Source organism: Carettochelys insculpta, chromosome 8, assembly GCF_033958435.1.
Source record: "Carettochelys insculpta isolate YL-2023 chromosome 8, ASM3395843v1, whole genome shotgun sequence".
NCBI lineage: Eukaryota > Metazoa > Chordata > Testudines > Carettochelyidae > Carettochelys > Carettochelys insculpta.
This window is the reverse complement of record NC_134144.1, coordinates 60,997,783-61,014,825: the sequence shown is the minus strand read 5'-3', so window position 1 is coordinate 61,014,825 and position 17,043 is coordinate 60,997,783. Positions and strand designations below refer to the sequence as shown.

Genomic DNA, 17,043 nt, shown 5'->3' with positions numbered 1-17,043 from the left:
AAATAAAAAAGGAATCGTATAAGAAATGGAAACTAGGACAAATTACAAAGGACGGATATAGGCAAACAACACAAGCATGCAGGAGCAAGATTAGAAAGGCTAAGGCACAAAATGAGCTCAAACTAGCTACAAGCATAAAGGGAAACAAGAAGGCTTTTTACAAATACATTGGTAACAAGAGGAAGACTAAGGAGAGGGTAGGGCCATTGGTCAGTGAGGAGGGAGAAACAATAACAGGGAATTTGGAAATGGCAGAGATGTTTAATGATTTCTTTGTTTCGGTCTTCACTGAGAAATCTGAAGGAATGCCTGACATAGAGAATGCTAGTGAAAAAGGGGTAGGTTTAGAAGTTGAAATAGGAAAAGAACAAATTAAAATTTACTTAGAGAAATTAGATGTCTGCAAATCACCAGGGCCTGATGAAATGCATCCTAGAATCCTCAAGGAGCTGATAGTAGAGGTATCTGAGCCTTTAGCAATCATTTTTGGTAAATCCTGGTAGACGGGAGAGATTCCAGAAGACTGGAAAAGGGCAAATATAGTACCCATTTATAAAAAGGGGAACAAGAATAACCCGGGAAACTACAGGCCAGTCAGCTTAACTTCTGTGCCAGGAAAGATAATGGAGCAGGTCATTAAAGAAATCATCTGCAAGCAATTGGAAGGTGGTAAGGTGCTAGGGAACAGCCAGCATGGTTTTGTTAAAAACAGATCATGTCAAACCAATTTAATAGTTTTCTTTGATAGAATAACGAGTCTTGTGGATAAGGGAGAAGCGGTGGATGTGGTATACCTAGACTTCAGTAAAGCATTTGACACGGTCTCACATAATATACTTATCAATAAACTACGCAAATACAACTTAGATGGGGCTACTATAAGGTGGGTGAGCAACTGGCTGGATAACCGTACCCAGAGAGTAGTTATTAATGGTTTTCAATCCTGCTGGAAAAGTATAACTAGTGGGGTTCTGCAGGGGTCTGTTTTAGGACCGGTTCTGTTCAATATCTTCATTAACGATTTAGATATTGACATAGAAAGTACACTTATTAAGTTTGCAGATGATACCAAGCTGGGAGGGGTTGCAACTTCTTTGGAGGATAGGGTCATAATTCAAAAGGATCTGGATAAACTGGAGAAATGGGCTGAGGTAAACAGGATGAAGTTTAATAAGTACAAATGCAAAGTGCTCCACTTGGGAAGAAACAATCAGTGTCACACATACAGAATGCGAAAGGACTGCCTAGGAATGAGTACAGCAGAAAGGGATCTAGGGGTTATAGTGGACCACAAGCTAAATATGAGTCAACAGTGTGATGCTGTTGCGAAAAAGGCAAACATGATTCTAGGATGCATTAACAGGTGTGTTGTGAACAAGACACAAGAAGTCATTCTCCTGCTCTACTCTGCGCTGGTTAGGCCTCAGCTGGAGTATTGTGTCCAGTTCCGGGCACCTTAGTTCAGGAAGGATGTGGAGAAATTGGAGAGGGTCCAGAGGAGAGCAACGAGAATGATCAAAGGTCTAGAGAACATGACCTATGAAGAAAGGTTGAAAGAATTGGGCTTGTTTAGTTTGGAAAAGAGAAGATTGAGGGGGGACATGATAGCAGTTTTCAGGTATCTAAAAGGGTGTCATAAGGCAGAGGGAGGGAACTTGTTCTTCCTTGCCTCTGAGGATAGAACAAGAGGCAATGGACAGAAATTGCAGCAGGGGAGGTTCAGGATGGACATTAGGAAAAAGTTCCTAACTGTCAGGGTGATCAAACACTGAAACGAATTGCCAAGGGAGGTGGTAGAATCTCCATCACTGGAGATATTTAAGGAGAGGTTAGATAGATGGCTTTCAGGTATGGTCTAGAAAGTGCTTGGTCCTGCCATGAGGGCAGGGGGCTGGACTCGATGGCCTCTCGAGGTCCCTTCCAGTCCTACTCTTCTATGATTCCCTCCCCACTCCTCCACACATGCAGCAGCCATCAGACTTTAGCCCTCACTCCTTGGGCAAAAATGGAGGGTAGCTAATGCAGATAGAGGCATCGATTATCACAGGCATATCAGGGTGGGCTGGAGGTGTTCATGGCCCTGCTTCCACATACACCCTGTGCACGAGGGAGCAGAAGGAGGCTGGCTCAGAAAGGAACACAGTTAATTTATTTCTTCTCCGGGCATAGCACACGCTGCCTGGGTGAGCGCATCTGTCCACCCCTCTTCTTTCCACTGACTCAGTGGACTGCGATTGAGCCCATAATGCCAGCATTTTATCTTTTCTTGGTTATTCCCAAAGCAGCTGGGCTCCAGAAATCTTAACTGACTCCTAGGCCACAGCTATTTCTATCAGTGACAGAAGAAAAAAGCATGTAACCTCTTACCTGCCCCCCCTCAATAAAAACAAAAAACTACTTAATGTTCCTCCTGATGTAAAGAGGCACAACTCCACTGAAGCCAGTGTTGCTACTTTAGATTACATCAGATGACACTCTGGCCCCTCATGTATAGCTTGAGCCATGTTTATATTGACAAGTTTACAAAACACATTTTTTATCGGACAAATTGTGTTATAAGGAAAGTGATATTTTCCCTTCACTTACCCCGATATGTTTTGCAGCTGAAAATACAGATACAAATCTTTTCATTATACTCCCATTTAGCCACTTCTATTATTTTTTGTGACCCAGAATAGCTACTTACATTATTAACAGAACAGCATACTGGTTTCGATCTGTGAAATCCTTTGGAAAGGACAACTGTAGAGGAAGTTCTTTTAAGAAAAAAGCAAAAGGCTGATGTTACACAAATTAAAAATAGTAAAATTTGAAGAATTTTTTTCTGTGTGAAAGGAACATTTTGTTAGAATTACCATAGTCCTCAATGTGAAGCATTTTAATTTCTGTCCGGAAAATCTTTTTCTTTAAAATAGTTTCTTTCAACACAGCATTATTTTCCAATATGTAAAAGTCTGCGGGAAACAAACAGGAAGAATTAGGATAGAAGAGTCAATGAATCACCCTAAGAAAAATCATGGTACCAATAATTAAAGAAAAAGAGACCAATATTAAGGTTATCATATCTGACATTTCTAAAAAGAGGACACCCCGAGATAGTGTATACATGTATTAGTATCTACCACCTTACACTGCATTAATGTACTACATATACTATACCACATTAAAACAAGGTGAGCTGATAGACACTGACACCAATACACTCCCACTCAAGGGTGTCCTATTTTTTAAACAGTAACCCTATAATGTGAAACATTTGTATAGGTTTTTTTCTTTAAACAAGTTTTATAATGCACTTACTTCGCAACTCACAAGCCGTCTACCATCTTAATTCACAATGCACAAGGGGGTATTAATACTTTTCCATTGTCTCTTCTGGTTTCAACAAGTTTTGCCCTCATTAAACATGAAGATTAAATTTTGCCTAGTGGTGCATGGATAGCAGAGAAGAACTATTCCCACTAACATACCCTCCCTATCTGCTCCATTTCAGATCCAGGCACAAGGCAGATATTAGCTTATCTGATGCACAAAGGGAGTGTGGGTGGTTATACAATGTATGCTGCCATGATGAGCAATGAGCTGTGTTTCCAAGAAGGCAGGCATACAGGTCCTGCCAAAATGGATGCCTGGCAGTGTGAGAGGACTGAGAGACCACATGATTCACCTATAATCATCAGGAATAAGGACTATGGAGTACTTAGCATCTGCCTGTCCAGTGTAAGAAAACTGCCAAGAACACCTTTACATGGTCACTACCTTTCTGTATTTTTTCCCCCTCCACACTTTACTGTGGAGCCAGAGGAAATAATTTGGCTTCAAAGCTGAAGCCAGATTTGAAATTACTCTTTTGCATTTGGATGAAAGATTCTACTGTTCAGTTTTATTCTCCAATCTCATTCCCTTAATGTGAATTTTTGAAATCATACACCCTCATTGAGGGCAACAAGGGATAATCGAACTAGAATGTTAAATCTGGGCAGTCAACCAAAATGTTATAATTATAGTTTGAGGATATAATAATTTGAAGTAATCTTTAATCACATTCTTACTCTTCTATTAATAGACAGGGTTATCTAATCTTGCACTGAAATGTTACAAATAAATGGCATCTCATTATTGTTTTGTTGTTGTTGTTAATGGTAAGCAGTCTCTCTCTAGACCTACTGCCTTGTCTTCTTTCCATTATATTGTGCATAAATCCCGCTCACGTGTATGCTTCGATTTCTCACAAATGGAAGCTTTAGAAACAAATCACAAAGAGATAAATTCTACACCCTTAAATATTGAGCAGCTCCATTGATGAAGTTAATGAACTTAAACTATATACTTTAGGAACCCTCAGTGTAACATCTACAATAAGAAGTAATATTGGGAATATGAAGCAGTAAGGGCAGTCTTTAGTTTCTCCTTAACTAAGCAGATTGGTATGATCAGCATGCTGGAAATCTCTTATGTGTTTGAAAAGTCTGATTAGTATGACACTTCGAAGTTGTAGAGCCAGATCCAGTGCTGTGGCTGAGCAGTGCTTGGCCCAGATTACAGGAGGGTGGACAAAGATGGCTTTAAGCCAGCTTCACAGCCTTGGTGTCTTGGGGATAATGTGCAATGGCTTGAATGTTCAGCACAAGTTAGAGCATCCTGAGGTGAGCCTAATTAGTGCCAGGTGTCTGTGCTGTAGAATGGAGAGCTGCTGAGTGGGACTGGAGGGCTGGCAGTAGTTGCTGCTGTGGTGGGGGTTACACTACCTGATGTTTGTGGCTTCTTTGCATTTTCAGAGGAGCAAAGCAGCCAGGAAGCAACAGAAGGTCTAGTCCATAATATACAAGCATAATAAGCGAAACCTGAAATGTACCAGTAATGGTCCCAGTCTGTCAAGGATTCTATTCTTGGAATTCATATTTAAAATACCACTGAAGGCACTCTGGATCTGCACCAGAAGACTAAAGGCAGTACTTGGTTCCTTGTAAGTAAAATTTGATTATTAGACATGGGAGGACCATACTTTAATCAAAAATAATTGGATTATAACTTGAAAAACATTTTAAGACTACAGAAGAGATGCTGTAATAGAAATATAGTTTATATAGTGAGTAAAACGGATGAAGAACATCCTGCCACCTAATTAACTCAAGTGTAAACAGTAGATGAAAGATATGCATCTAGCATAACATGGATCTAAGGAATTCTCAAAATGCTGTAGTCACATCACTAATTTATCCCTTATCACTTCCAGCCATGTTTATTGCTAGAACATAATTAACACAGGTTTATGGAAATAAATTGCATATTTCTATTTTTCTTTTACTTTTGCTAAAACAAAGATTACAACAAGGGATTCTTCTTGTGGATTGGTGCTTACTCACTTCCAGGGTCACTTGTACTGTGCACACTGACAACTGGAACGCCTGGCCCTATTTTTGTAGAGGGAGAAAAGTTTACAAATCATTAAAATAGAAACTCTTCATGGTTTGTTCCAGATGTCAACAAATAGCAGATGATGGTGATCCCAGAGATGACAATAATCACTTTGTAATGCAAAAAACAAAAGTGCTATCATATAATTCCACAGACTTACATAATTTTAAAAACCTCCTTTAGGCTATGTCTTCATGGAGGCAGGTATTTCACGATACTGCACTATCTCAAAATAGCTGTCTTTGTCTGTGCAATGCACCTGTTGTCTTGAAACAGTTTTCAAGATAATGGGCACCTTATTTTGTCATCCCTGCACATCTCATCCCACGAGGAGTACAGAGATGCCTCAAAATAACGCTGCTGAGACAGCGCCACATGGTGAAATAGCCTATTTCAAAATCTACAAATTGCATAGCTTATATTCAGGTTGGGACACCATGTAGGCACAGCCTTATTGTCCCCTTTCTCTCACAAAAAAAGTATCCCAGTTAAATGTAGGATTAACACATTAACGTGTTATTTACTATATTGCTGTAGTACCCAAGGACAAAAAGCACCAAGATCAGCTCCCCATTTTAGCAGATGCTGTATAAACACACAGGAAGACATGGAACCAAATTCTGTTGCCAGTAAGCCTACTGGGCATCTCTAGTAGCTTGAGAGACTTAAACTAATTAACAGCAGAATCTGATCTGCAGTCCCTTCTCTGAAGAGTTCAAAGACTAAAACAACAGAGATGTAGAGTGGGGGAAAAAGAAGGAATGCTTTTAATCACTACACTTAACAAATGTGTCTGAAAGGTACATTCTGAAACAGAAAACAAGCAGTCCTATAACACCGTAGGGATTAACACATTTATTTGTTAGGTAATGAGCTTTCCATGGGTATGACCCAGTTCTTCAGATTTTCAGACTTTGTGAAGCTACGGACTAACACCGCTACCCCTCTGAGACTAGTCTGAAACAGAAAAGAGAGAAAACAGAAGGTAACAGGTAAGAAATGGATTTCAGAAGATCACTGTTTTTGGAGTTACCTATGGACTGTGGGACTTTGGGTAATTTACTTACATTAACCTTAGAGGACGAATCAACAGAGGCAATGTTGTTTTTTGGATTTCCCTATTTCCTGTGGGTCTTTGGGCAACTTATTTAGGTTAACCTTAGAGGAGGAAGCAACAGAGGCAATGTTGTGTTTGGTGTTTGCTATAGACCAACAGATCAGATGGATGATGAGTCCTTCTTCAGAAAACTAAGAGAAATATCCAGATCACAGGCCCTGGTTCTCACTGGGGACTTTAATCAGCCTGACATCTGTTGGGAGTCTAATACAGCAGCACACAGACAATCCAGGAATTTTTTGGAGCGTATTGGGGATAAGTTCCTGGTACAAGTGCTGAAAGAACTGAGCAGGAGCCATGTGCAGCTTGGCCCACTGCTCAAAAACAGGGAGGAACTAGTAGAAGTAGAAGTGTGTGGCAAACTCGGCTGCAGTGGTCATGAGATGGTAGATTTCAAGATCCTGACGAAAGGAAGAAAGGTGAGCAGTAAAATACATACCCTGGATTTCAGAAGAGCAGACTTTGACTCCTTCAGAGAACTTATGGGCAGGTTCTCCTAGAAGCTAATATGAAGGGGAAGGGAGCCTAGGAGAACTGGAAATATTTTTAAAAAGCCTTTTTGAAGGCCCAGAAAAAAAGCATCCTGATGCACAATAAGAAAAGCAAACATGGTAGGCAACCAGCTTGGCTTACCAGGGAAATCTCTGATGATCTTAAACTCAAAAAGGATGTGTATAAGAACTGGAAATTTGGATGGACGACTAAAGAGGAATATAAATATATTGCACCAGATTGAAGGGGAATAATAAGAAGGCAAAAGCACAACTGGAATTGCAGCTAGTAAAAATTTGTGAAGGGTAACAAGAAAGGTTTCTACAGGCATGTTTACAATGATAGAGTGTTTATGGAGGGCGTGGAGCCGTTACAGTATAAGGGAGGAAACCTTGTGACAGATGATGTTGGAAAAGCTGACGTACTCAATGCCTTTTTTGCCTCTGTCTTCATGGACAAGGTAAGCAGCCAGACTACTGCACTAAGCAATGCAGTATAGGAAACTGCTGGGCAGCCCTGGGTGGAGATCCTCAAAGAATCCATTTTGAAGAACTTGGAAAAGGGGAAAGTGATCAGGACTAGTTAACATGGATTCACCAAGGACAAGTCATGCCTGACCAATTAGATTAGCTTCTGTGATGAGATGACTGGCTCTGTGGACATGGGGAAGTCAATGGATGTGATATAATTGACTTTAGCAAAGCTTCTGGTACAGTCTCTCACAATATTCATTCCTGCAAGTTAAGGAAACATGGATTGGATAAATGGACTGTAAGATGACCAGAAACCTGGTTAGATGATCTGTCCCAATGGGTAGTGATCAACAGCTCTATGCCTGGTTGGCAGTTGGTTTCAAGTGGGGTGCCCTAATAATTATTTCTAGGGTGGTACTGTTCAATATCTTTGTTAATTACCTGATGAGGGAATGGATTGCACCCTCAGCCAATTTGCAGATGACCCTAAGCTAGTGGACAGATAGACTCTTTGGAGGGTAGAGATATGGTCCAGATTGTCCTAAATAAATTGGAGGATTGGACCAAAAGAAATCTGATGAGGTTCAATAAGGAAAAGTGCAAAGTTATGCACTCGGTATGGAAGAATCCCAAGTGCTGTTACAGGCTGGGTGCCGACTGGCTAGGTAGCAGTGAAGCAGAAAACAACCTGGGCATTACAGTGGATGAGATGCTGGAAATGAATCAACAGTGTGACCTTGTAGCCAAGAAGGCAAATTTCCAGCAGATCTACAGAAGTTATTATTTCTCTCTGCTTGGCACTGGTGAAGCCACATCTAGAGTAGTGCATCCAGTTCTGAGCCCCTCAGTATATAAAGAAAGTGGACACATTGGAGAGGGTCCAGTGAAGGGCAATGAAGATGATTAGGGGATGGAGCATATGACCTCGAAGGAGAGGCTGTGAGATTTGGCCTTATTTAATTTTCAGAAGAGAAGAGTGACAGGCAATTTGATAGTGTCCTTCAATTTCCTGAAGGGGGGGCTCTAAAGAGGATGGAGAGAGGCTGTTTTTAGTAATGATGGATGACAGAACAAAGAGCAATGGTCTGAAGTTACAGAAGGGGAGGAATAGGTTGGATATTAGGAAAAAAGGAAATCTTTCACCAGGTCAGTGGTGAAAAACTGGAATGTATTACCTAGAGAGGTGGTGGAATCTCCATCCCTAAAGGTTTTATGTCCCAGATTGACAAAGTTCTGGTTTAGTTAGGGTTAATCCTCCTTTGGGCAGGGGGTTGGACTTGATGACCTCCTCAGGTCCCTTCCAACTCTACAAGTCTATGATTATATGATATGGAAAATGTAGAGGTGGGAAGAACATGGTTCAGACATACTTTAAATCTACCTGTTTGAAGCTATTCTCTGAGCTGAAAAACACAGAGTACCTGTTCCTGGAAATTCCAAATCAAAGCCTCCTGAGCTGTATAAAAGTTGGAAGAATCATGTGATGAGGGTGCTTGTTCTGAACTGTAGTGTGATGAACTTGTGACCAGGTAGGAGATCCTTTGAGTGGGGTGCAGATGGACAGCACCAACCTTAGTCCAAGTTAGAACTGACATAATGTTTGGAAAGCTTATTAGGATTCATATAGGTTGTTTTAAGGTTTTAAATATTTTTCTCTGTAATGCTTTTGTCTTAAGAATGGTTTCTTAAAAAGACCTGGATGGTAACTTCTGCCAGCAATCACTCTATTTTCAGTTTCTGATGAGAAAGCAAGTGAGTGGACTTGGGCAGCCTATGTCTGTTGGGAATAACTCTTGGAAAACAGGGAACTCTGCAGCCTGGAATTATCCTAGTCCAGAAGGAGTAAGATGCGTGTCTTCACCCAAGAAAGACAGTGGCTGGGTATGGGGAGCTAAAAGCCTAAGAGTGGATGCCCTTGTCAGAGAATTCAGGGGAAACACAGGTGCAGCTGGCCCAAAGTCCATTTGTGTGTCTGTGCATTTGTGTGTCTGTGCTTAAAGCTTAATGTGTTTTTAATGAAAATATCCAATATACATTTTTTCCTATTTGGACTAGTATATTCTATTTTCAAATCTAGTCAATTATTTGTTTAAAAATACATACATCTACATCTCTCTGCAAATGTGCATGTGCAAAAAAGTGAACTGTTCAAATATGTTGCTAGATAGCTCTATTTGATCATTTCCTACTTGCTGCTAGATGGGCAGCAGAATGGGTGTGCATAAAATGTGGGCTCCCCACCTGCCATTAATGAAAGGGTTTGAAAGCCTCCCAGTCCCTGTTGCTAGCTGATAATAATTCATATTCTGTTTGTCTCTTCTCCTTTCCGCGATCCTTGCTTCTTTGCATTCATTGAAATCTTCTCTATACCTAGATTGTAAAACTCTAAGGGCAGTGGCTGTCGCTTACTCTGTGTTTGTACAGTTCCTAATACAATGAGAACTGAATACAGGTTGGATCACTTAGCTGTACTCGACTGAAGCTAATAATAAATACATTAATGCAGTTCTTTGACATTCCATTGATAAAAAGGTTATGAACTGCAATAGTATCAGTTTAAAATTCAACATTTCCCACAGTCCCTGCTCTGTGAATTCTAAGGTGTTGCAAAAAATCCATTTCTTCCTAAAAGGATACAAGGACATTTAAAAGGCCAGGAGCACACTGGCTACTAATCATACATTTTTACACAGATCATCCAAAGCTCCCAACTTCCAATATACTCTGTGTAGAGGAACTAAATGCCTGTGTAGTACCCAGAGACACTGAGACCTCATACTAGGGTGAGTGAAGTCTTTGCTCTACAGCCTTAGCAGAGCACCAGCTGGGCTGTAGCTCATGTGGTAGAGCACAAGGCTTTAGCCCCCCTGATCAGAGGCTCAATACCTGCTGCTGGTGACCTGGGTCAGTCAGCATTACACTTGCATGGACCTAGCAACTGAACTTGCTAGATTTGGATTTAAACCTTTGCCTAGATGAAGTTATCAATATATGATATACACCAATAAGGCACTACTTTTACAATATTTATCATGAATAATATATCTTACTTACCTTTACAATGTAGTAAAAAATACTTGTTCGTTGGACTAAATTTTGCACTGAAGTATGTGCACTGATCTTTCATGAAGTTGCACGAAAGACACTGTCGGTTCAGTGATCCAACGGTTGATACACTGAGAACAAAATTGGTTACAAACATCAGAAGAATTTTATTTGATAACACAACAAACGCATATTACCCGAACTATAGTTAAGTATTTTTCTGATCTCTACTCTTCTGCTACAGTTTTGCACCAAATATGACATGTTTCTAGTTGCTCCATTGAGCTATAATCTTACAAGTTACACTATGAAGAAGGTCTTCTACACTTGAATGAAACAGCTAACATGACTGTAATGATGATTATTAAAGACAGCCTGTGAGTGAGAAATAAAAGTAAGACATTAATGAGAATCAGGGACAGGAAGAATTGTAGCTTTTAGAACTGGGGTGTCTGCAATGTTGAGGCTACATGCCCAAAAATTTCAAAGGCCTTTATAAATATAATTTTTAGGCACATTGAGAAAGCTTTCTACATAACATACAAATCTGAAGAATACATTTATATTATCTTACTACATTTAGAGTCTGACTAACTTTTAATTTTATATTATATTCACATAAATATGATTGCAACCATTGTGCATAAAGTAAATTCCCTTTACAGGTTGAAACTCTCTAATCCAGATCTCTTTCATCTGGCAATATCTGAATCCAGCATGATTTTAGTTAGCTGGATGACCACATTTCATGGGATGGCCAAGTTTCCTGTGGTCCCATAAAGTTTATTTACAGCCACCAGTCCTGACTCACAGTGTTCTGTGCTGTTATTTAGCTGCAATTTACCCCTAAACTGTCTTTTAAGAGCCTACTAAGCAATGGAAGTGTTGGTAATATTTTAGATAAGAACATAAGAACATAAGAACATAAGAATGGCCATACTGGGTCAGACCAAAGGTCCATCAAGCCCAGCATCCCATCTGCCGACGGTGGCCAATGCCAGGCGCCCCAGAGAAGGAGAACAGAAGACAAGTGATTTATCTCCTGCCATCCATCTCCTGCCCTTGTTATGAAGGCTAGGGCACCATACTTTATCCCTGGCTAATAGCCATTTATGGACCTGACCTGCAAAAATTTATCAAGCTCTTTTTTAAACCCTAATAGAGTCCTGGCCTTCACAGCCGCCTCGGGCAAGGAGTTCCACAGGTTGACTGTGCGCTGTGTGAAGAAAAATTTCCTTTTATTAGTTTTGAACCCACTACCCATCAATTTCATTTGGTGTCCCCTAGTTCTTGTATTATGGGAAAAGGTAAATAATTTTTCTATATTCACTTTCTCCACACCATTCATGATTTTATATACCTCTATCATATCGCCCCTCAATCGCCTCTTTTCCAAACTGAAAAGTCCCAGTCTCTCTAGCCTCTCCCCATATGGGACCCTTTCCAAGCCCCTAATCATCTTAGTCGCCCTTTTCTGAACCTTTTCTAATGCCAATATATCTTTTTTGAGGTGAGGAGACCACATCTGCACGCAGTACTCGAGATGTGGGCGTACCATAGTTTTATATAGGGGAAGTATGATATCTTTTGTCTTATTATCGATCCCTTTTTTAATAATTCCTAACATCCTATTTGCCTTACTAACTGCCGCTGCACACTGCGTGGATGTCTTCAGAGAACTATCCACTATAACTCCAAGATCCCTTTCCTGATCTGTCGTAGCTAAATTTGACCCCATCATGTAGTACGTGTAATTTGGGTTATTTTTTCCAACATGCATTACCTTACACTTACCCACATTAAATTTCATTTGCCATTTTGAATTTGCCATTTGCCATTTTGAATGATAATATTGTCATTCTGTAGTGCTAGAAATTCTCTCATCTGGTTCCAGACTAGAGTTGTGCAACCTGTAGTAATAAACAGGCTGATTCCCTACTCCTTGAACTTTCTGTCGTCATTCTCTCTATGCAAAAGTGAATATAAAATCCCATCACTCAGATTTGATATTACAGATCATCAGAAAGAAAGGGAAACATTCTTGTGGATTTTTCTTTTCAAATTCCACCCTTTCCAGATTTATCTCAATCTCAAATCTTGACATTTCAAATATTTCTTGTTTCAAATTGCAAAAATTTCAACCAGCTATCTGGTTAAATTGAAAACAGTTTAAATGTTTAAAGTTATTCTTAAATTTTTCATCATTTTTCCTGTGTATTGTATATATTTCAAATTTCACCAAAATGCATTTTAAAATTTTTAATTTTGCTTGGCAGCATTTTATACCTGCACTGCACTCATTGGGCTCAAATGCAGACAACTAAACAAGCTGCAAGACAGCTGTAGGTCAGGTACGTAGACTCTTATTCTAGTTTGTAGTACGTTATAGGGCTACTATAAAATTTTCTCTGAGTATTACTTACCTATGCAGCTGTCTTCCTCTTGGGGAATCTTCAGTGCTTAAAAAATAACTGCCCAAGAAAAACATATGATGTTAAATTCACTTCTGAAAACTCTCTGCTGCATGTAATGGTAGGAAGAACTTTCAACATGAATTCTAAGTCTATTCAGAAAGAGCTGGGTGACATTTTTTGCACTTTTTGATGAAATATTTTGCTAACACATGTTGGTTCTACTGAATTGTCTTAGTGAAAAAATGAAAAAGTCACATTTCCATTTTCCAGTTCAAATGACATTTTGTTTAATATTTTCCTTCAATTTCATTTAACAACAATTTCAAAGTTTTAAAATGCTGCAGATCAAAATGACTCATTTTAAGGCAGATCAAAAGAGAAAAATCTCCCTCCATCCTTTTGCCTCACTAACGCCGCGTCTACACGTGCCGGCTACTTTGAAGTAGCCGCACCAACTTCGAAATAGCGCCGGCCACGTCTACACGGGGCGAGCGCTATTTCGAAGTTGAAAGCGACGTAAGGCGGCGAGACGTCAAAGTCGCTATCCCCATCAGGAGATGGGAATAGCGCCCTACTTCGACATTGAACGTCGAAGTAGGGCACGTGTAGCCGATCCGCGTCCCGCAACATCGAAAGAGCGAGGTCCGCCATGGCGGCCATCAGCTGAGGGGTTGAGAGATGCTCTCTCCAGCCCCTGAGCTCTATGGTCACTGCGTGCAGCGGCCTCTTAAAGCTCCCCGCCCCTTGCCTTCCTGTGCAGGAAGCTGAGAGCACGTGCAGGCAGCAGCATTGCCACACGGCTAGCCTGCACACGCCTCTGCAGCCCCAAGCCACCCCCCCGCTGCGATGGCCTCCCGCCAGCCCCCAAAGCGCCCCCAGGGCACCCTGCCCAAGGGGAGCCAGGGCTCCCAGCCTGGCAGCCAGCCTGGGAAAAGGCAGCGGAGCCCCTCATGGACGGAGGCTGAGCTCCGGGACCTGCTAGGGCTCTGGAGCGAGGAGGAGGTGCTCCAGGTAATGGGGAGCAAGAGGCGGAACGCGGGTGCGCTCGCTCGGCTGGCCGAGGGCCTGGCTGCCCAGGGTCACCCTGCCCGCACTCCTGACCACATCAGGAGTAAGGTCAAGGAGCTGCAGCAGGGTTACGCCCGGGCCCGGGATGCAGCCAGCCGATCTGGGGCCACCCCCGCCTCTTGCCCCTTTTACAGGGAGCTTGACACCTTGGCCGATGAGCCCCAGCAGGCCCCGGAGGCGGAGTACGCCCCAAAGGCAAGCTCTGCACCCCAGGGGCCCCCCCAGGAGCCCACCCCTGGGACACTGGAGGAGCGGGGGGGGAATCCTCCTCCAGCGATGGGGGGCTGCGGATCGTCCTGCCGTCCTGGAGCTCCAGCAGGGTGTCCGCCCAGAGGGTGTCCCCCGACCGTGGGAGCGGACCGTCAGGTATGTACCCCCCCAGTGCACACCCCCGGGGTTGAGGGGTGGGGACAAGAGACATGACCAGGGCCCTCCACATGCCCAGATGACCATGGCCACAAGGACAGCAGTGGCATGTCCCTCAGAAGAGTCCATCAGTCCCTGCCCCGCAGCAGGACAGTGCCATGCCCCATCCCTGGGGATGGGGGGAGCGGAACCTAGGGTCCCCCGGGGGGTGAGGGGGTGGGACACCCATCAGCAGCAGCATCAGCATCTCGCGGGGATGGGGATGGGGAACCAGCAGCAGAGGGGTGGGGGGGACAAGGGCCACAGCTCGGGGACCACACTAACGGCTATCTCCACTCTTCTTCCCCCCGTGTTCCGCAGCTGCACCATCAGAGGGCCCAGAGAGCACTGGAGAGGTGTCCGTGGTCCCGGAGAGCCCACCGGGGCCATCCCAGCAGGCCAGCCCCTCGGCGGAGCACCAATCAGCCCCAGGACAGGGCCGACTGCGGAGCCACCACCACCAGAGGACGGCCACGGACCCCCAGCTGCTCGTGACCCTCCAGCGTCAGCTGGAGGTGTCGGAGCGGCGCCTGAGGGTGGAAGAGTGGCAGCTGGAACTGTAAGAGCGGGCGCTGGCCTGGCGCCAGGAGGCATGGCAGGCCTTTATGTGCACTTTCGAGTGCATAGCGGAATACCTGGCTCCCCATGCCGTGCTGCCCACCGCTCTGCTCGCCTTGCCCGCCGCTCCACCCGCCGCTCCACCTGCTGCTCCAACTGCTGTCCCACCTCCGTCCGCCACCCCGGGGCCTTCTGCCGAGGGGGACCTGGGGCCTGCTGACACCCGCCGGCCATACCTGCTGGTTCGCCCGGCCCCCAGCCAGCCTCAGCCAGGGCTCAGGCCGAGGCAAGGGTCGCGCCCGCCAACCCGGGGCGCCAGACAGTAGAGGGGTGAGGGGCCCAGGACGTGGCCCCACCCCTGTGTACATATCCCCCCATATAATATATTTGTATATAGTTTGCGTTACATCTGTTCTGTTATATGGTACCTGCCCCCCCATGTAAATAGTTCCCCCCTATTGTTCAGCTCTCTCTCTCTCTCTCTCCATATATATATATATATATATATATATATATATATATATATATATATATATATATTTGTTGTTTGAATAAGACGACAAATCACCAGTTTTTGGTTTCAAAAAAACAACAGCTCCATTTTTATTTGCAAGAAGAGGGGGAGGTGTGCTCTTGGGTGCTCTGTGGTGTGGGCGTGGGGCCAGGGAGTGTTGTGGAGGATGGGGGGGTGCAGTGGGGGGCCTGCCAGCGTTCACCCCATGGCCTGGTCAAAATGGGCCCACAGGGCCTCCCGGACCCGGATCCCCTTGGGGTCCACCTGGCGATTGGGGGCAGCGGGTGGCTGCACGTCCGCCCTGCCAGCCTCCACAGCCCAGCCCTGGAAGAATGCCTCCCCCTTGCTCTCGACCAGGTTGTGGAGTGTGCTGCACGTGCCCACAACCTGGGGGTTGTTGGTGGGGCCCGCATCAAGGCGGGTGAGGAGACACCTCCAGCGCCCTTTGAGGCAGCCAAAAGTGCGCTCAACCACCTGGTACGCACGGTTCAGGTGCGTGTTGAAGCGCTCCTGGCTGGCTGAGAGATGGCCTGTGTAAGGGTGCATGAACCAGGGCCGGAGGGGATACGCCATGTCTGCGATGATGCAGAGGGGCATGGTGGTGTCCTCCACAGGGACCTCTCGCTGGGGGATGTAGGTCCCTGCCTCCAGCTGGTGGCACAGGCCCGAATTCCTGAACACCCGGGCGTCATGGGTGCTGCCAGGCCAGCCAACATAAATGTCCAGGAAGCGGCCCTGGCTGTCCACCAAGGCCTGGAGGACCACAGAATGGTAGCCCTTCCTATTCAGGAAGCATCCTCCGCTGTGTTCCGGGGCACGGATGGGGATATGGGTCCCATCCAGAGCCCCAAAGCAATTTGGGAAGCCCAGGCTGGCAAACCCCGTGATGGTGGCATCCGGGTCCCCAAGCCGCACGAGCCTGTGGAGGAGCAGGGCATTGATGGCGCGGATGACTTGCAGGGGAAGGACATGGGAGAGCACCAGTGAGGGGTGTGCAGAGTGTGTCTGGCCCTCCACCCCAGGGCTGCCCGCCCCCGGGTCCTCTTACCTCCATGAGGACAGCCCCGACAGTGGCCTTGCCCACGCCAAACTGCTGCCCCACGGATCGGTAGCTGTCTAGAGTGGCCAGCTTCCAGACGGCGATCCCGACCCGTTTCTCCACCATGAGGGCACACCGCATGGCGGTGTCCTGGTGCCTCAGTGTGGCGGTGAGCCACTGGCATAGCTCCAGAAATGTCTGCCGGCTCATGCGAAAGTTCTGGAGCCAGAGGTCATTGTCCCACTCGCTAAGCACCAGCCACTCCCACCAGTCGGTGCTCGTGGGGTAGCTCCACAGCCGGCGGCATGTGCGGTGGGGATCGGAGGGCAGCAAGGTCTGGGGCTGCTTCCTCCTCCCCTGGGGGCAGCTCCTCTTCTGTGAATAAAAGGTGGTCAGCTGCCTCCTGCTAAGCATTGAGCAGGGCAAGCACTGCTCCTGCAGGGGAGGCTATGTGGACCTCTGGCTGCTGCTGCTGCTGCTGCTGGGGGTCCTTACTGCTT

General features: G+C 44.9%; 1 protein-coding gene across 1 annotated transcript in view; it reads right to left on the bottom strand.

Moving 5' to 3' along the window:
• The window catches only part of DPP10 (dipeptidyl peptidase like 10), a 111,232-nt gene that overhangs the window by 36,452 nt on the left and 57,737 nt on the right, over nucleotides 1–17,043 (bottom strand). The window contains exons 10-14 of the mRNA XM_075000693.1: nucleotides 12,969–13,016; nucleotides 10,555–10,676; nucleotides 5,367–5,414; nucleotides 2,856–2,954; nucleotides 2,687–2,756 (exon numbers count right to left, since the gene is read on the bottom strand). Coding sequence (XP_074856794.1) covers nucleotides 2,687–2,756; nucleotides 2,856–2,954; nucleotides 5,367–5,414; nucleotides 10,555–10,676; nucleotides 12,969–13,016 — 387 coding nt within the window. The remainder of the gene's footprint in view (nucleotides 1–2,686; nucleotides 2,757–2,855; nucleotides 2,955–5,366; nucleotides 5,415–10,554; nucleotides 10,677–12,968; nucleotides 13,017–17,043) is intronic.